This window comes from Condylostylus longicornis, unplaced genomic scaffold (assembly GCF_029603195.1).
Source record: "Condylostylus longicornis isolate FDR11 unplaced genomic scaffold, ASM2960319v2 ptg000048l, whole genome shotgun sequence".
Taxonomy (NCBI): Eukaryota; Metazoa; Arthropoda; class Insecta; order Diptera; family Dolichopodidae; genus Condylostylus; species Condylostylus longicornis.
Genome location: NW_026578017.1, coordinates 15652042 through 15673957, shown reverse-complemented (window position 1 = coordinate 15673957; position 21916 = coordinate 15652042). Strand labels below are relative to the sequence as shown.

Genomic DNA, 21916 nt, shown 5'->3' with positions numbered 1-21916 from the left:
AATTGTTTGTTAATGAAATTTTGAATACGTATTTTGCAGAAAGCTCAAAATTCAATTTGATTTTTTTTCGTGTTTAAAATAGTGGAAAATGTAAAAGTGCATAGCGTATATACATGAAAAAGTATGTGAATTGATGTGTTAAGGTTAGTTTTACTGCTATAATATATAAAAATGTTTAAATGTTAAAGAGCACCCTTGAAAATCCTGCGAATTTATCCGTAATGTGATAGCAGATTATTTAATGTTGTCATTACCTCAGTTTCTCTCTTTGTTGAATAAAAACTACTCGATTTGTACCCATCATGTTCGGTTCTCGAAGAAGTAGGATATAATGGTGAATACGACCGCTCTCGTTCACTATTATAAAGCTCCTTTTTGGCCGTTCTAAAGTCGTTGTGTTTATTGGTTGTTGTTGTATAATGCATTGAAGGACTTTCAGAACGGTGTTTACCTAAAAACATTTTATGTTATAAAATCATAGTTAATTCAAAAATCACAAATATTTTACTGTCGTGCATTGGACTACTTCTAGTTTTTCCAGATTTTCCTTTGGTTCCAACTCTCATTATAAATGGCGATCCTTTAACATCATAACCATTAAAATAAACATAGACCCGATATTTTCCGTTTTGCCTTGGCATAAAAGTTACTCGATATTTATTTTCAAGAATTTTTTCAACAGAACAAACAAGTGATCTTTTATCATGCACAATGTCAACATGAAGTTCACCAGTTACACCTACACCACGTGCATCTATTTCAAATGCATGAGCTCTTAATGGCATAGCACCATCTAATCCATGCACTGAAACACCTTCAGGATCGAAAACTGCGCAAGTAAATGGACCACCTTGTATATGTCGGCCTTGATATGTAATTGCGATCTCCCAAATACCAGCTTCATCTGGTTTAAATATGGCACTGTGACCTTCTTCAACTTTTTTTAGCGGGCAGTTATGAGCTCGCCCAGTCGGACTAACAGCAGTTACTAAAATATCCTCAGTTTTTGGTGCACCAGTAGCATTAACTAATACTTCAACTAAACTTCCTAAGGCACATGGAGCCATACCAGGTGGGGGTACTTGAATAAATCTTGGCAAAACACGGAAGAAGTGACCACCTAGTTGATCTTGATCAATTTCTACAACTATTTCATGCATGCCATATTTTTCCGGAATAAAAACGCCTTCTCCATGTTTGTTAAGACGAACTGGATGTGTTACACCAGATGGTGTAACAACGAAAGTTCTAACAGAGTGTATGTCGACTTCACGTGACAAGACATCAACACGAAAATGAGCCTAAAATATTGAAAAAAATAGTCATGTATACAGTTTCGTTATTTATTTGCAAGAATTTAAGGCTTACTGGTTCTCCAACACGACCAGAAGTGCTTTCTAAATAAACGTTAATTAAATCAGAAAGTGGAGGTCTTGGTGGAACCCACTGTAAATGAGCTGCGTAAGCCATTATGCCAAGGTGTTCAACTTCTGGATTTGCCATATCTTTTGGTGTTAAAACCGGTTTAACACCAAGTTTATTACCAGCTTCAACTGCTTTCCTAATATTGTTTTCATAGTGAAATGGATCTACACTTAATTTTTCAGGCGCTGGAGCCGATCCGCCTAAATTTCTTATAATTTCACAAAATACTTTGCCGTCGTTCCAATCAGTCTATAAATAAGAAAAATTTTTTTTTTTTGTAAGAAAGGTTATTGTACCAAGGCATTCGTAATAAAATAAATGTGACTTACTGTAAAATTCGTAACTTTATCTTTAACTTGTGTATTGACCCATCTCATTGTTGCATTGTAGCCTGGACCACCGGGTTTCATAAAATACGATAAATATGTCATACCGGATAATTCATCAAGCCAAGGTGATGCTAAATATTCTGGTTCTAAAACTTTTGGTATACCAAATTCTCTTTGTGCTATGTCCATGGCGTTTGTACAATTTCTAACACTTTGACTAGGATCCAAACTCCTCCAATGTGGGAATAAACCTGGTTCACAATAATCTAATAATGCTGCTAAATTAACACCACTATTCCAATCAGTTGTTAAATTGGCTATTCGGCAATCAGGTAAAGCAGCTTGTAGCCATGCTAACATAAGTTTTCTAGGTGGGAATTTACTTCTACCTATTTGATAACGAACAATTAAAGACCATATTAAACCTAAGATTAGTTTAATATTTCCATTGACTATATCAACATTCCCAATATTAACAAGTTTAATATGATCAGCTTCGATAGCATTTAGTGCTGTAGTTGCATTCTCTAAATAATGATGTTGATTTGCTGGTCGCCGATTCCATGACGGTTTTAATGGTTTTGTTTGAAGTTTTTCAACTAAAGCACATAAATGTGTACCATCACAGAAATCTGTTGACCAATCGTGAACCTGGAAAAACACAAAAAAAAAGAAAATTACATAATATTAGTTAAGTTGTTAATTTTTAATTGTTTTCTATAAAAAAAAAATATTCAAAATTCCTAATACAACTTTGTTATAACCTTTAACATAACATAGTCGATTGTAAATTGATCGTATAATGATGATTATGTAAGATAATATTGATTGAATCTGATGATTCTGTTGAATAAATTTTAAATCTGAATAGGAATGTCGTTATTGAAACGAATTGCATTTAAAAATGTAATTTTTGTTCATTGTTATTTTCTAAATAAATGTTGATTTTATTGTAAATTAGATTATATACGCTTTCAAATCAAAGTGCATAAGCTGTCAAGGAAATGACAAATTGAAGTCAAAAGTTTTCATTGAATCGTCAAAAGCTAAAATTCGAATAAAATTTGTAATAAAAAGCAAAAGGAAATTGAATGTTACAAAACAATACGCTTTAAAATTCTAAATCAGATCATCATGACAAAATTTTGTAAAACATTCTAGCTAGCATGTACATGTGTTAAAGCAATTAAATCATACTTTTAATTTTAGTAAAGTATAATTAAACATTTCTTTTAACACAAATATTATTGTTTGTTGACTTAACACTACGTATATAATATGAGATCATATTATTGCATAAAAAAAGTGGTTTGCTAACTGAGGTGTGTAAATAAATGCAGTTGACTATTTTTGAAATTTTTACTTATTCAATGAAATTTCAATTCAACGCTCTATAGTGGAAAATACAGCATCATTTTATAATCATATTATATTAAATCACCGATTCATAAAGACATTTCCAAATTTTACAGCTGCAAATATAGAAAAAGATTCGATCTACAATTAGAAAAGGGATTAAAACTTTCGGTCACGTTCATAAATTATGAACAGGTGTGATTTAATTTATTTAATCACAAGTTAAGATAAGGTTTAAGTCCATATAAAACAGTTTATTATTGGCAAAAAGCAATCTAGTCAAATAAGAATTTTAAGCATTTAAGTGTTCTTAAAAAAAGCAGTAATTTAGATGGATCGTTGGATATCACAATGATAATTCTCTTTAATAGCAATTTGGCGTGAAAGGTGATCTTAGTCTTGGTTCTTAATATGATGCTATACGTGCATGAGGTATTATAAATGAAGAGTTGCCTTCCAAATACAGAAATATTTAAGAGTTTTCGTACTTAACAATTTGATAACAGAGTTTCAAATCATTTATGTTTGACATGGTTAGTATTTTATTTCTTATTTAGAATTCAACTACTACTTAGTGATATTTACGAGTATGATATACAAAATTTAATAAATTGTAATAAATACAAGTTTGGTTACATAACATACGTTTGACTCAAATTTATTTATTTTTTTGAAAATCAAGCCAAATTAAGAAAATTGATAACAATATAAGTAAATTTTGTTTACATAAATTGATTTTCATCTTTAACCTTTTCTCACCTTACGAACAAAAAAAGTTTTAATACAAAATTTTTTCAAAATTTTTTGTAAAGTTTTATGTGATTTATGAGTTTTAAGATTATCAGTTGTTTTATGGTAAATTGGCATGCAACTGTAATAATTTTAAAGGTATTAAACTTCCATCCCAACTAAACAGAAAGTAATAAAAAGGTAAAAGCAATAAATATTTTTTCAATAATTGTGTATATAGATTCAGTATCTCACCTTTTTAATTGCCCGGTGAGAAAAATCTGAGTTAGCACCAAATGTTTTTAGAGTGAAATTTTCAAGAGAAAGTTAAAAGTTCGATTACATCTATTTTAGAATTTTTAATTGATTTATTGAACTAAAATGAGAAAATCTAATTTGAAAATATAAGAATTAAAAAAAATGAGATATAGAATTTGCAGTTATATTCTATAAAATGAAGAAAAGTCTGACAAAATTTGGTGATATAAAATTTTCGAAATGCTCTCAAATTTCGAACAAAGTTAATAAAAATTGGACCTTCAAAAATAAAGCATAAGAATTTCTACAATGACCTATAGAATGCGTTAAACAAGTATTATTATTTTGGTTTTATTGTGTGATATAGTCTCGAACATTGTTGACATATTACTATAAACAGACCTATTTCTGAAAAATACTAATCTAGACTTTAATAACAAATTTCCTATATGGTTAATGATTTATTTTCAATTATTCAAAAATTAGAACTGACTTACTTTAGAACCTTATATTCAATTTTTTGCACAATATACATCGCAGTTGTATATCATGGGATTCGTTAAAAATCTAAAATTCAAAGAAATCTAAAATTATTTAAATTTAATCCTATATAAATTTTACATGCCTTGCGAAAGTACAAAAGATTATTATGCAAAGATTCTTATGATAAACTATTGTATAAGATTTATAAGTTTTTGTTTTTGAATATAACATTTAAATTACAGCGTGTGTGTGTATGAATATATTAGTACGTATATGATTTAGAATTTATCATAAAAAATTTTGCATTAAAATGAGTTTTTAAAAATATATTTTTAAAACAAAATAAATTTTTTTTAGTATTCACATAGGAAGGCAACAATATTTGAGATACTTACTTATAAAGCCATAAAATATGTTTTTTTATACATATTAAATGATTCATAAATTATAATTTTTATTCAGTTTTATTTATTCTTTTCGAAATATTGAATATATACGAATAACTAATTTGCAATTCAATAATAATATTCTAATATGAAATCGTGATTCTAATTTTAAAATTTTGCGTTATTATTATAATTATTTTGGACTGAAGACTGAACTACCTACTTGAATTTAAAAATTTTCTATTTTCATTTTCAATTTAATGTTCAAAATTGTATACACACTAAACATATTATATTGTATATAAGAATACCTAAATATGCCTGATAGCTTTTATTTTCTTTAAAATTAATAGCTCATTTACTTCAACTTTACTACTTAATTTCACCTCTCTACTATATTTGTTAATTTAATTCAAGTGTGCTTACTAAATCTTCTGTATACATAACTGGTATAGCCTAACTGTTAAAATTTTACTATTACACATTTTTATTGCAGTAGTAAAGGCACATGTAATGTAAATAACTGAATTTAATCCATTCATTTTAATACCAAACCCTAGAACAAATAAAAAAAAAAACAACGAATTAAAAAAAAAAAGAAAAAAAATGAACAAAAATGGGAGAAAAAAAGTAAATTTTCCGTTTAATATTGCCGTTTACTTTAACGAGATCCAAAAAACAAAAAAACAAAAATAAAAGTTCCCACGGCATTAACAGCAATATTAAAATTGTATTTGTATTCACAATATTGCTAACGCCGCCGCAACCAATATTACATTGAAATGATACAATATGTATGTACATAATTTATTGCTATGTACATACTTACATACATATATGACATGTATAGTTTATAAATAAAATAAATGACGCTTTTGTGTTTAAACATTCAAGAAATTAAATCACTGCACTTATGCAATTTTTGCTGTTATTTTACCCACTATTTAGGTTACACATCTGTTTCTGTACATACAAATCTACAAATTATATATAATATATTCATATGTGCCTGCATAACGTATGTACATATAGGTATCATGAAAGAACAAAACTTTATCATGAAATCTTAAAGCAACATTAAAAACTTTTTTTTTACATTCTAATAGTGCATTTAGAATTCAGGTAGACATTTGTAATGTAGAAGAATCATAATTCAATAATAATTTTATTTTTTATACTTTCCGGAAAATTGATTTTACTAAGAAAAAAAATTACTCCTTAGAATAGAAACTTTTTTAGAATGATTACATCAAATTATCCCGATTTCTATGTATGTACAGCAAATGTTTTAAATAATTTTGAATAAAATTGCATACATTCGGGCAAACTAACAATTATAGGATAGTAGTTATTGTTGGTACATTCCATCATGCATTCAATCCATATAATTAAAAAATGAATGGAATAATCTACTATAAAGTCAATCACCTCTAAAACCTAAAGAAAAGTCATATATCAGATTGTCCCTTAAAATAAAAGATTCGTAATGGATTGCATATCAAAATAGAACACAATAGTAACAATAGTGGAATTACGCCACTATTGGAACTTCCGGAAAATCGTTCTATAACACCGATTATAACATCAGCCCATACACTATATATGTAAAAAATTTATATTTAAAAAATAAAATAATATTATTACTAATAATTATTCAAATATACACAATATCTGTAAAGTAGTATGATGACAGCTGCAGGCTATATTTGTATTTAAAAAATTTATTTAGTTACTTTAAATTATCAAAACTGAAATTCAAACCAAAAATAATGCAAAACAGAAAAAAGAAAACCAATAACAATGAAAACAAAGTATTCGTCATTTCCTTCATACCATTACCAAAATTAGAATTTCTAGTTCTATTACAAAAACCAGTACTAACAACAGTGTCTCAACCTGCTTATTTCAACTTATTGTAAACAATAAGCTAAGGAAAACTTTTAAAACTTTATATGAAAAATAATTATCAAAAAGAGTTAAAAATATAGAAAAACTGAATAAATAAAAATGCTGAATTAAAATTGGGTAAATGAAATAAACGAAATAGAAATAGGAGAATTCGGTTAGAGGGAGGGAGAGAGAGAGAAGAGTAGGCTATGAAGAGATAGAAAGAGATAGAGAAAATATTTGTCACCCATTTATTTTTTTCTAGCTTCAGTTATTTCTCTTTCCTCTCTAATTTTTTTTAATGCATGCTTTAGATTCGGCTATTTCAGTCTCAAAAATTTTGTTTACAATCTTTGTTTTTATAATATTACACTTACATATACTATCACAATCTCCCTCAATAAAAAAATGCAATATTATATTTTGCCAGTAGAATAACGTAACAAAATCAAAAAGAAAAATAATAACAATAAAAAATGAATTGAACCTAAAATGGTAATGGGTATCAAAATTACTCAATTGTGGTTACAATAATTATATGCGAAGAATAGAAAAAAACAAAATAGGATTTTAAGGTTTTCAAAATATCTTACAATAGTCGTCTATATATTTATATATATAATATTAATGAATGAGAAGTATTATGCAATTGTATAAGAATTCGAATAGATAAAATTCCAATTCATCAAAGATTACAATAAGTACATGGTTTTTGGTTTTTTCGTTACTATTTCAATTCTATTGTGGGTTGGGGAGGAATACAATCCTTTTATTGTTTATATAATATTTGGGTGATTTAGTGTCATATTTAAAATTAATGCTCGAATACATATGTTTAACTCATAAGCAGTTAATCTGAAATAAATATCTTAGTTAGAACCACAATAAATCAACTTAAAAATATTATTATAAATGAACTTGTAACTGAATTTAAATGCATTGAAAAAAATTAGTAGTTATTTGGATAGTTCAAGTTAATATGAAAAAGTTACCAAAAACTAAAGAATGAGTAGTATGTGTGTGATTAAAATGTTGATGGAGAGGTTCATTTTTCGACAATCGACTAAGTTTTAATTACTGAATAATTGAGAAGGACAGTCACTATATTCACAGCCAAATTTGTTATATATCATAAGGTTCAACGATGATTTAACTAAAGTAATGTGTAATTCGATTTACTGATGCATATATAGAAAATAAAACGAAAATTTTTACACTCGATGCAATTTTAATTATTATGTAAAACTTGTTTTAGAAAAGGTAACATTATTTTTAGGTAAATGTTCCTAAATAATACTATGAGATGCTTAAGATAAAAGGATAATTCTTTAGTAATCTATTCTAGTTGGTATTTTTATAAATCGTGTGAATTATGCTTATTTCATCCATGCCTAAAATATTAGCTTAACTAGATTGAATATTAAATAAATAAATTTTATATGTGTAGTCATAAACTGTTCCATGAAAATCGGAACTAAAATTTAATAAATCGGAACTGATTGTTCGTAAATCAATTTCAATATGGCAATTGATAATAATTTCTACAATTTCTAATAGGCTCTAATAAAAATACAAAAAATGAATTTTATTAAGGTTTTTGTTTTTGTTATTTTTATCTTGCTATGGAAAATTAACATCATAAATTTTAAAATAAATTTTAATTAAATCAACATTTTTTTTTATAATCGGAGCGTTTTTGTAGGTTTTTCTTTTTTTTGTGCTTCAATTATAATAAATTATGTCCAGTTACGGCAAATAATAGTTTTCTGTTAAAATATTACAAAAAAAAAACTAACAAGGTTCACTCACATAATAATTGTAGGTATAAAGTTCGTATATTAAAAGTGGGTAATAATAAATAAATTTTTGGCCATTATAACTATAAATTTATACTACCGCATTGTCATTATTTTTTTTATTACTTTTGCTCTTCTTTCATGTAGTTTTGCGCTTAATTATGTCATTAATTAATGTGTAATTAGTTGATTTTTTTTTGATAACCTATCCAAGCACCAATATATAAAAAAAGCTATTAAATTTAAGGACATTTTGATTAAACATTAGAACAACAAATATTCTAAATTTACAAAATGCGTATTTTGAAATAGAAAATGAATTTAAACTTTATTAACTTTTGTTTTTATATTCAAGTTACGGTTTCAAAAATTCTTTAATGATTCGAAGAAATTTATTAAGCGATTGTCAGAAAAAAAGATAAGCTTAAACAATTTCAAGAGAAGAGCTGTTATTGGATTATTATTACAACATAACATGACTACACGAAACTCGGTAACAAAATTCGAATCTCGAAAATTTTTGTTTAATAAATTTCTTCATAGAAATTTCAAAATATCGAAACAATCAACTGTTAATTATAAATTGCTCAAATAAAACCACTTTCCTGAAATGTATGTGGTATGCTACATGAGATTTTCAAAGAAAACTCGTTCACATTCTTATATATAAAGAATTCCGAATTCACCATGCAAAAACCAGAACGAACTTTAAATTCAAAACGTATGCTGTTGTATGCTCGAATCAATTTCGGGATGCCGAAAATTTTGACAGCCGTATGCCGCATTTAAGCTTTTTGGTGATGAAGTACACGTAAATAAGTGGTGTAAAAAAGCATGGAGAGAGAGATTAAACTTTAATGTATCAAAAGTAATTCAACATTTAAATATTAATTTTTGTAGTTACCCAAGAATTTGAGATTTATTTAAAAATATTAGCTTTTAAACTTAAAAAATTTTTAATTTTATAAAACTTGACACAAACATAAAAATTAAAATTATTCTTCTGCTTAAAATATAAAAATGAGAAACATAAAGAGAGAAATTTTAAAAATAATATTAAGTATTCCAAAACTTATTCTTTATACCCATGCGGATGTATGTTCGAAGGTATCACAAAGTTGACACGGTCACATTTCCTTTACAAAGTAAATTATTCTTACTATTGATATTACGCAAAGTTATAAAGTAAATATACAAATAAAAAATACCGAGTAAATGTTTCTTAATTTGCAAAATTTAATTTTCGACTTATAAAATGTGCAAAGAAACTATATTTAAGTTATTCACAAAATTCTAAGTACACAACAATTATACGGTTAACAAAAGTTTAGTTAATAAAAAGTTGAACTTCAAAACGGAAATACACACTTAAATTCTATGAAAATGAAAAAAAAATCTAAATAAGAAACATTGTTTCTTTGTTTTTTTTTTTTTCATTTAGACTTCAATTGTACTTGCGCGAGTGAGTACTTATAATTCATTAAAATCTTATGTAACTTCACAATATTTTTTTATTTCTATTAATATGAGTACAACCCGTTTGTTTAACTTTAAATAACATTTATATCGTGACGATAACAAAACTTCGGCATTGTATAATGATACAATTTATTTACAATTTTTCTTAGAACAACCTATTCGTACTTATTTGAACTTAACTTTAACTATTTTAAGAAAAAAAAGTAAACTCTAACTTTTTTCTATTTAATAATTTTTTTTTTGTTATAATTGCTTTTTCTTTCAAATTCACAATTATTATCGCTCGCTGAATCATACGATACGACAATCATTGTTTAGTACTTCATCGCGTTTTAGTTTGAGCAAAAAAAAAGAAAATAAAAAACTTCCTAGATATATTTTAGACTGATTTTTAGCATATTTTTAAGGAATTGTCAGTCTAGATGTTTGTAGCGTTGAAGTCGTGAGAAGGAAGGAAAATTTGTAGATAATTATGCATCCTTTTAATGAATGGATGCATTCTTGTTAATTTGAATTTTAGTACCCATTTTAAGTTTATTTTAAAAATTTTATAAATGTAGAATAACAAGAGTTATACTTGAAGAATTAAAAACGGTCAAATTTAATGAATTCATTTATTATATTGCGAAAGTCACTTAATAGTTGGCTCTCAAGTATTGCTATTAGAATACTTTTTGTCATTTTAGGAGTCGTTGGTCTTTACAAATATACTAGACCTAAATTATCTTCAACATTGAATTTCGCAATTGCTATTGCATATTGAGTAAAGTAATTGAAAACTGGATTCATTCAATTACATTAGAGTATGTGCATTAGAGTATGCACAGCCGAGCAAAACATATTTATAATATTCTATTGCACACTATTATTGTGTGCAATAGAATATTATAAATATGTTTTCCACTATATCTTTACGCCTATATATATGTAAAAAAGATTATGATTATAAGGGTACGAAATTATATACATACATAAATGATATTTATTTTTAGAGACTTATCACTTTTACTTAAATGAAATGTGCTTCATTGCAAATATTTCTTTAATTGTGGTATCGAAATTTTTTTTTGAAATCATAAAACTTGTCTACTCAAAAAGATTATTATGAACTTAACAAAAATTTCCAACATTTTTTTCTATTTGAGAAAAAATTTCTTGAACTAGAATTTTTGTAAAAAAGCAAAACCAAGCAAACAAAAACAATTTAAAATTTTTATTTGTATGCCAAAAGGTAAAAAAACTCATTGAGTCTAAATGTTATGCGCGCAAAAACGAGTAAATAGTTCCGAATGTACAGTAACTATACAGGTGAAATGCACAGAATTGCATTAATGCAATTATGAAATTATTTTTATTTTTGTTATTTTTTATTAAAAATAGTTATCTGGCGGAATTCATCGCGGATTACGGCATAATAGTTTTAATATAAACCTTTACTTTTTCTTTAGATTTTTTGTTTTTTTCTAATTTTTGTACTTCGTAATTATTGGAAAATTTTTCTCATCGCATAATATTTTAGGAAAAAAATTGAATAATTTCGTTTTCCTTTTGTTTTTTACATTATTGGTGTGTGAAAGTAATTTTTATTGGAAAAATACATTTCATTTATTTGTTAATCAAATTAGTTGTAGGATAATGTGAAGGGTAATTAGGTATAAAATGGTCAAAAATTACAATATAAAATGGAGAATATCGAAAATTGAATTTAGTATAGTACTTGGAACACGGATATTATAGGCGGAACGTAAGGAGGCGAATTATGACTGCGGTGGCCCAGGGGGGATCTTAATATTAATTAACTATAAATGATTACATTCGATTACCACGGTAAATGGACTCAGAAACGTGTTTTTATATGACTGCATTGTAATACTGACTATTAATATAATTAAATACTAATTATTCACAAAATGTAATTCTCTAACTAGATTCAAGGGCCAAAACGAATTTTCGCAATATCTATAATTAATTATTTAAAATTACTCGTACCTTCTTAACTTACATTGTAAGAAAATTAATTTTAATATTAGTCTACAATTGTCAGTATTAGAAACATTTAATGTTCTTCAATGTCAGAAAATATTCTGAGTTGAGTTTAATATTCACTATAAAACAATTAAAAATCAAATATACGAAATTAAATCAAATAAAAATTTTAAATGATTTTCATATATCCAGACCGTATTTAAATTTTCATTGAATTCTTATTATGAATTCCAATCACCACTTAGAGATTCGTTTAGATTTGACTAAATTTACTCTTTTATAATACACAAAATTAATGATGATGAATTTAAGTTTTGACCCAGAAAAATAATATTGATGTTTTATTCAAAACTACAATACACTCTCACATGTTTGTGTGGTTCTCACATGCTTTTCCTCGCGATAGAAATTGTATTTTATGAAAAACAAGTTCATTACCAAAAGAATTTTTTGTATTGAATTCATAAGAAATTTTTTTGTATTATTTGTGAAAAAATCAAGATGTCTTAAATCATCAAAAAAACATCCATTTCATTTAAAATCCAATTTAAAATTTATAAATTTTACACCGTGCCCTTAATTAAACAAAAACTCTTTTGTTTCAAAACCTTGTACAAGATGCTATCAGATTTTCAAAAGATTATGTAATACTCGTATGATCTACCAATGTGGTATGAAAATTCACCTAAAACGTATATCTCACCCGTACCACTAACTAGAAAATAATAGCGCGAATGCATCTTTGTACTAAAGTACGCATGAATAAAGAGTAAAGCCAGTCGTTTTTATCTTATTTATTTATTCGCTAGCCTAGTGTACTATTTTTAAAACAATTTACAAAGGGGTTTTGAAATTTTGAATGCCACAGATTCTTCTGAAATGAAAAAAAACAAATGAAATTGAATCTAGTACTTACTAAAGATTAATTTTCAATAAATCAATTTTAAACAAAGTTGTAATGGCACAAAGATTTCCCATCAATTAAATGTTAATTTATGGCATTTAAAATTAATAATTTTAATGTTTGAATATTTATAAGTTTACAATTACACATTTGTTTTAATAAGAGCAATAAATTTTATTTTTTAACAACAGTAAGTTAATGCATGCCATTTTTGGATAATATGTAAAATATTTTTAAACTGCGACTTCCGTATTTTAATGAATTCATTAAATATGAATAAATCAATAGTAAAGATTTTTATAAGTAATATGGTCTCAATAACGGATATGTGTATTAAGTTACGCAATTTCATTTAACAACATCTACCATCTTTTGTCGCAGTATAACAACTCAGAAGTAGAATCAAAAAAGCTCAAAATACTTTCACAAGTTATTTAACCTAATTTGCATGTAATCGACACATTGATTCTACTAGCCGAGAAATTTAAAGCCGAATATTTAAAGTAATTACAAGATTTTTATAAATAGTCCTCCTTCAATATCAAATATCACTTAAACATTTTTTTAAAGAAATTATTCAGCATTCAAAATTTGCGAAAATAATTTTGACGACAGTCAACCAAAAAACGAACATATATAACCAACCCTCTACAACACGAATCACCATTTTGCAACAAAATAAGCTTATTTCAAAATAAGTGTTATTTCATAAAAATTTCTTATATAAAATGTAACAAAACAATTCGCGTTAGGGCAAATTTCGTCTTATGGGAGTACTTGTTACAGGTGCTTGACGTTACAGAGGTTTTACAATCAGTAGTTGAAGGAGGAATCTTCAGGAATTTTTAAATATTGCAGTATTACAATTAGCAAGATCAACTTTGGTGTTCGAAATAAGAAACACTACTTATAAGAATTTGATCTAAACCTGTACAGTGAATAACTAGCTAGCTATTAAATCTATTAACAACTACATACATTAATTTTTTTAATCTTCTTAAAAAAATGCAGGTTTGTTCTTCTTTTATTCTTTCGTTTTTAAAATATTGTTTTTGATATTTTGTTTTAAAAGTTTACTTTTGAATCCAAACATTTTTCTTTATTTGTTTTAAAATAACTTTATCATCGGACACAAAACGTATACAACGCGTAAACAAAAATATGTGGTTATTTACAAAAAATGACGTAATTTTCTTTACTGAATAACAAAACAGACGAACAAAACAAAAAAACAGCATCGTCTGGGTTCCTCTTTTACTTGTTTTTATTTGTTTTTTTTTTTTTATTTTCAATCAATTCCAACCGGTTTTTGGATATTTTTGAATAAAAAGTGGAAAAGATAAAAATTGTAAGTATTTATTTAAAGGTACACATAAAAAGTATAAACAAGAAAAATATGCAAAGAAGTTGTACAACACCAAAAAATTTTAGTAATAATAATTGATGGTTGACAAATCAATGACACCGCCGACTACTGGACTGGGTCGACTCTTAAGTTTAAATCGATACCAAGTCTTAATTTAATTAATTTCATTCACTGTCGCTCTCACTCAATGAATTTGTGTTTTAAAATATTTATGTATGCATATACATATGTACATAAGCTGTACATTAATGTAATGAATTTTAGCCTTAAGATATTTTACAAATAAATAATATTTAAATACTTAAATGCAGTGATGATGTTCCTTACATGGTTACGTATATGTTATACAAACCCTGCTTTACAATTAAAAGCCACACGCTACAGAAATTGCATTAAATACCATAAATATGTAAGTACTTACACAACCATATACAGTTCTCCCCGGTTAATTGAACCGAGAAAAGTTGCACACTTTTTGTATCAATTAAGCGGGTAAATCAATTAAAAAAATCCCGTTTAATTGAACAATTGGTGCAATAAAACGAATTTTTTTAACTGAATCGTTTTTAACTGAATTTGATCCTGCTACTGCATAAAATTAATAAAAACAATAGGAAGCATATCCTATTACATATACTTATCAAAATATCCTAGGTAAAAAGCTATATTTAAAATAGGGGATACACTAATGAAATACTAAAACTCAAATTTTTCTTTATTTCAAAATTTTAAAATTTAAATTTTTCATCATTTTAAATCCATCTAAGTAATGTAACTGTGAATTCAAATTCAAAATATGTAAACCATAATATTTTTATATCACATAACATAACAAAAATTAAAAATAAATATTTCATATTACAAAGAAAACAAAATATTTCATACGTTATATCTAATTTTTCAATAAATTTACTATTGCTAGTTTAACAACAACAAATAGAATAAACAGGTCAATAAACAGGGGAATTTTTCACAGTTTTTATAAGGTAATACCAAAAAAAGAGATTCATTTAAGCGAGTTGTTCAATTAAACGGGACTCAATTAAACGATGTTATTCATGTATATTTTAATAGGGATTTAAAGTTGCCTTAGTTTTTCGTTCAATAAAAGGGGAAAATCAATTAAGCGTGGTGCATTTAACCGGGGAGAACTGTATGTACTTAAAAATATAAATTAAAAGTATATATGCAATGATTAAATGATAGAGTTAATTAAAATCCTGAATTACAATTCAGATGTAATTAAAATGATTCAAATGCAATTAAAAAACAAAAAAAAAAGGGGAAAAAATAATGTGTAAACGAGTTTTTTTTTTGTGTTTTCTTCTTTTAATTACAAACTTCAATTTATTAGTTAACAATATTACTTTTTACATATGAAATGTGTATAAAATTAAAATAAAAATGAAATTGCATCATAAAATCGGTTGTTAAAAGCTTAAATCAAAATTTTTGTGCCAATTTTGGGGAAACTTTGAATAAATAAAGCCAAAGATAAAAATATTACAGTTTCAGGTTGATTTTTGTTATACAAAAACTTAAATCTTTCCGAATTGCATAAAATAATTTATTTTTAGTAATTTTTCATTTCGATTATTATTGTGGCCAATTTTTGTAAATTTTACCTAACATTTTTTGACAATAACAAAATACAAATTTAATTTTTAAAAAGTGGCAAGGTCAAGAAGTAGCTTTAATTTTAAAATGATAATTATCGGAGATACCAGACTTAAGAAGTGCTTACGGCAAAAAAACATTGGGTAAATTACGAAGAGTTATAATTTGACCAGTGTCAAATATTTCTGATTACCCTTACTATATGCTCAAATGTGTAAGTGATTTCATTTGATTAACGAGTTTGGCACTGATCAAAGAGATAAAATAATATTTAAATTAATTTTTTTTTCTCAAAAATACTAAAATTCTCTAATTTTCTCATCGATTTATAAAAAATTTTATTTTAAGAAATATTACATCACGGAAACTTCTAATTCATTTCATATTCAATAATTTTTTTAGAAAACAAAAAAATTCTAATTGATTTTACATACATCTACATAAGTGGAAAGATAAGAAAAGTCTCTCTCATGTATAGTGTGTTACAAAAAATTAAAATAATTTCAATTAAAAATTCAAGTATTTTTAAATTCTAATTTCAATGTAATTGAAATATTTATAAAGGTAAATGTATGAAGCTTACGTTATTACTTAAAAATGTTTGACAAAAATGGTAATATAAAGAGATTTTAGCGACATATCAATTTTTTCTTGCAAAAAAAAATATTTTATAATTTTTTAGAAGCTTTTATAATTTCAAATTGTAAAAATAAGTAAGAAGTGTCAAATTTAAAAAGTTGTTTGTCACATTTAGGAATATTTTATTTAATATTATATTTAGAGTTGGACCATTAAGAAATTCTAAGACAAGAAAATCAAACGAAAATTTTTTTTCTTTTCAAGAGCTACAAAAATCAATTTAAGAAGCAAGTACGTTGTCAATTTAAGAAGCAAGTACAGGTGAAGAAGTACGTTGGGGGTTTGGATAAAATTAATTATAAATTGCAAAAACTGACATTTTTAGTATTTGTCAATCACTTTCTGGGCTGTAAGGCATGTAAAAATTTTCCTGCTGAGAAATTTCTGTATTAGGCACTTTGTTTTCTAATTTTACTGCAAACACTTAGGCATAATGAAATATGATTAAGCCGATATGTAAAACAAATGTTTTTTTTACATTTCTGTATGAGTAATTTGTTTTTAGGGCAAATGTAATTTATTATTCAAGTTTATGCTACTTGCAAGGTCCGTTTTAAATTAAATATTCTGAAATCATAAAATGTAAGTAAGTTTTTGAAAAATATCACTTTTTCTGTCATTCAAATATTAAAATTAGTTCAAAAGAAGTGAAAAAATCTTTTTATTTTTATCAAGAACACGGATAACATTATTAATTTCTTCGGTAACATTCAACAAATTTTAAGTACTCGTATTTTAAATATTTTATATATTTTATATAAGTTACTGATAAATTATTGTTATATTTTATTTTAATTAACAAGCAAATAATTCATTATTTCAAAATTTAAAAGACATTTCATATTCTATATCTAAAGTATCCGTCAAGTCTACAATATCATAAAGAAAACTTTCCATTTTTCATGCCAATTCATGGAAATAATGTAAAAAATGTTAATTTTTTCAGTACTCAAGGTGCATATTTAAAAAGGTTTTTGTTCCGATTTTATTCCGGTAAAAAATATATATGTGCATCTATAACACACACATTTTAATTATTTAAAATTCTATGTAAGTTTTTCCGTCTTATACACCTATAAAAACACTTTCTATGTAAACTTATTTCAATAAATAAACGAAAATAATGTTAATATTCATGAATTTATTTAAGAGATTTCTTTAAACAAAACCTATAATGGCAGTAGTGAACTAAAAACGTGGTTTAGTTTTTCTTTCTTTATGTTTTATTACACAATGACTATACAGACAACTTGATATATATGCATATAGATTTTCTACTCAATCAATTTCCATTAACATTATTTCAATATAAATAATATCAATATTATAATATATTATTATACTATGATAATATATGTGTGTGAATAAGGCTAAGAATCATGGATGCGGTGACAAAATTTATATACCATTTAACCAATATAATAAAGGCAACAATAATAATAACGACAACAATATGATCAAGGTTACAAGTAGGTAGTAGTAACTCACAAATTTGGAACACTTTATGAATATAATTTTATTGAATGTTGGTTGTTGGTGTATATTTTGTTTTTTCTAAAGTGAGTGCCAGAAATTTCTGTGGGTTTTCATTCATTCATAAAAAGCACATAGATTTTTCTTTAAGTTTAACATAAAAATGTTAATTTTTTTTTTCATTTATGTTATTCAATTTCATTTTAGTGAAAACTTGACAATTTATTTAACCATTTTAGCACTCACCTAAATTTATTTAAACTATGGGGAAAAAAATTTAACAATTAACATACATTTTTTTTTCTTTATTTCAAATATATGACTTGCGATCACTAATGCATCTCATATAGAAAATGACTGATCATAAATTGTTTGTTAAAAATATTTTAATTTTTTTTTTTATATTTTGTGAAAAGATAGGACTGTAAAAAATAAATAAATAAAATTTAATATAAAAATTTCGAAATTCATGACATTTCGTTAAAATGCAAATTTTTAAAGTAAATATATGTGCACAATGTGTAAGTTTATGTAAAATTTCAATAAAAATTAAAGAAAAATCTGAAAGAAACTTTATTGTTATTATAACAGTTAAATGATTGATAAAATGAATGCCATTATTTACCAAGTATAACAGATTTCATTCCATTATGTGTAATACATTTTTGTGTTTATGCAAATACGAACAGTTAGAGTAAGTGTAGGTGTTTATTTTTCTAATTTCAATTAAATTTATTGATAAATTTTAATTATTTGTAAGTTATTTTCGAAAAAAATGTATGGTACCTGTGAAATATGTGTTAGATTTGAAGTCAGAGCAGTTTGCAAACTACATAATTGAAATTTCTTAAAATGTCTTCTAACTTTTTTCTAAAAATTAAATTTGAAGTGTAGGGTAAAATATGTTAAAATCGAAAAAAATCAGATTGTACTTTGAATATTTTAAATTATAATAGGTATGTTAATGAATTAAATAAATAAGTAATTTAATCTAAGGTATGCCAACTCAATATCGTCAGCATTGTTTCCATGCCTACAATAAATTGCATATTATAATTAATTGTAACTGGTATCTAAAATATGTACATTCAAATTTTTTTAAGGCAATAATTTAAACTAGGTTTAAATTCAAATCTTTTAATTATTATTAATAGAGATGAAGCCATTAATTGTTCACATTTAATATGATCAATAGTTTTATTGATCACATCTTAAAAATTTCCTTAAAACTTTCGGATGTATAATATGAAAGCTAGAAAATTTAGAATACCTAGATCGTCGATTGTTGAGAAAAAATTTGACAGAACTCAAAGAAAAATTTAATAATAATATGAGAAATTATTTTTAATATAATTATATTATATGAATTTAACTCACCTGCATTCCAGTATCTCTCAGATGTTCATTAACCCAATTACGAAATGTATTGGCTTGTATTTCAACCCATAAATCTTCATTACCTCGTATATTCATACCTTTAGCAGCAGTACCTTCAGGACTTCTTGCAACAAGTCCTGCATGGGTAATTTTTTGTGTTTCGGTGGTGCCATCGGGATTATGTTGTAATAGACCCGCATGTGTTATTTTGGCACCTTTTAAATCCTTAAAATCCATCATAAAAGTTATTATAAACTTTTATTTAATTTTTAACTTTATTGTAGTTTCTCCTTTTTTGTATCTCTTTTTTTCTTATTTTTACTTTCTTCTTTTATTAACACTCATTTAAAATATTTGAAAATTAATTCACTTTCGATTTTTTATACAAAAAATTTGTATTTTGATTTTTTTTTTCAAATTTATCGTGCGTTTCATAATAATTATTGTTCATAATTAACATTTTCACATTTTTTTTTTCTAATTTTAAAAATTCATATTTCCTAAAAATTCAATGAAGGTTTGATGAAATTTTTATATTAAAAATTTTGAATAAAATTAAATAAAAATTTTGTAATGCTAAGCACTATAAAAAAAAATTATTTTATAAAAAATTTTAATTTTATTTATTTTATTAATATTACTCGTATATATTATTTTTATTTCATATTATTACAATAATTAAATCAACGAGAGAAAATGAAAAAATATACATATAAAAATTTTTTTGTCGAATAACGCGAACTATTCGCGCGTTAAAATTATTGCGCATAATCCAACCATTATTAAAACTAAACTGATTAATAGATTTTATTTTTTATCGACTGCCGCTGCCGCGCACATCAACATATACTTATTAGCAAATCAATACCATACGTTCATTCATATTAGCTTTTACACGCTAGAAATATGTTTGAATATTTCAAAGCAAACAGAAAAAAAAATAAAAAAAAAGAAGAAAGCAAAAGTAAAAACTCTTTTTTTTTATTTTTTAAAAAATAACAATAAAATGTAAATATTACAAGTTATTAAAAAAGAGTTATTTTTGAATCGACTTTAATGTAAAATATCAAGTTGTTCCAGTGTTATTCGAAAATAATTCGAAAAAATTATCAAATAGTTGTGCCAGTATTTTATAAGATATATTGTGTATGGTCGTATGTATATGAATTGAAGGTTAAAGTTTAAATATTTTAGAATTTAGAAAACCCCGTGGCAACAATAAAAAGTTCTAATTAAGAATACATAAATTATTGTGTTAAAGATCTTAAAACAAGAGACTAATTTTAAATTTTCACTTTGGATCATATGAGCTTTAATTGTCATTTTTCAACACCTGCACTAACTTTATTGTAATGTATATACGAGCTAACTTCAAAAAAAATTCTATATTTTTGCAAAAATTTTTATTAAAATAGACGACCCTCAAAATAAAACCTCTCTCTCATTGAAATAGATGCCTTAAACCCTCTCTCATCTCAGAAAACATTAAAATCTTCAGAAGTACATATTCGAAATTAATTAAAAGCACAATTGATTTTTGGCTTATATCGCAGTTATATTTCCAAAAACTTTTAATGATTCCAAGTTGATATAACATTCTGCATGGTTTGGATCTTTATTATAAAAAATTATATTTGAATTTGGCCAATTTTATCGAAAAAAATTTTTGTATAAGTAGTGTTTTATATTAAAAATTTTATTTGAGCTAAACAAAAATCGAATTAGTTGTGCTGCAAATTGAACAACGACCATTTTATATAATTTTTCGAAATTCTGTAAATTCTCAAATGTTTATGAAATCAAAACTATGCAGAAGTGTCATAGTAAAAACTTGTTATTTTTTGCGAATTTAAAAATTCTCATAATATGTTTTCTAATTTTTCTACTTTAATTTTCCTTTGTCAATCTTATATACATATGTGATCAAAAAATTTATAACATCAATCGAACTTAACAACAGGTATTTAATTTTAAAATAACACAAATTTAGTACATAGTGTTATAAAATAAATATAACGTATATACATACATACGTGTTTTAATAAATATATAATATATTTATTAAAATTTAGTTTTCATAATCTATGTAGTTAAGATTTAAAATAATTTAAGAGCATTTGTGATGTAAATTGAATAACTAGTTTTATTTTGATAGACATGCACGCATACACACAGTAATATATTCAGATGGAATACAATTATATATACAAATAAATACACATGTTGTTAAATACAAATAATGGAATTAAATATAAGTAATGCAAATTAAAACCTAATTTAAATACTTTTAAAATATGTGAATAATATATGAAATATGTACTTGTAAAACATGTGTACGTACATGTACATATGTATGTAAAATAAATTTATTTATAAAATAGATTTATTTAGGGCATAGCACGTACCGGGTATACCATATGAAAAGT

At 25.2% G+C, this 21916-nt stretch overlaps 1 protein-coding gene across 4 annotated transcripts in view; it reads right to left on the bottom strand.

Annotated features, from left to right (window-relative positions):
• LOC129611221 (filamin-A) overlaps positions 1–21916 on the bottom strand; it is an 83811-nt gene that overhangs the window by 43252 nt on the left and 18643 nt on the right. For 3 of the 4 annotated variants that reach the window (XM_055524232.1, XM_055524234.1, XM_055524237.1), the window contains exons 2-6: positions 19491–19990; positions 1755–2405; positions 1369–1674; positions 509–1301; positions 255–451 (exon numbers count right to left, since the gene is read on the bottom strand). In XM_055524232.1, the coding sequence (XP_055380207.1) occupies positions 255–451; positions 509–1301; positions 1369–1674; positions 1755–2405; positions 19491–19730 (2187 nt within the window). In that variant the 5' untranslated portion in view covers positions 19731–19990. Of the gene's footprint in view, positions 1–254; positions 452–508; positions 1302–1368; positions 1675–1754; positions 2406–19490; positions 20074–21916 lie in introns of all 4 variants that reach the window. The other variant, XM_055524233.1, reaches the window with a different exon arrangement.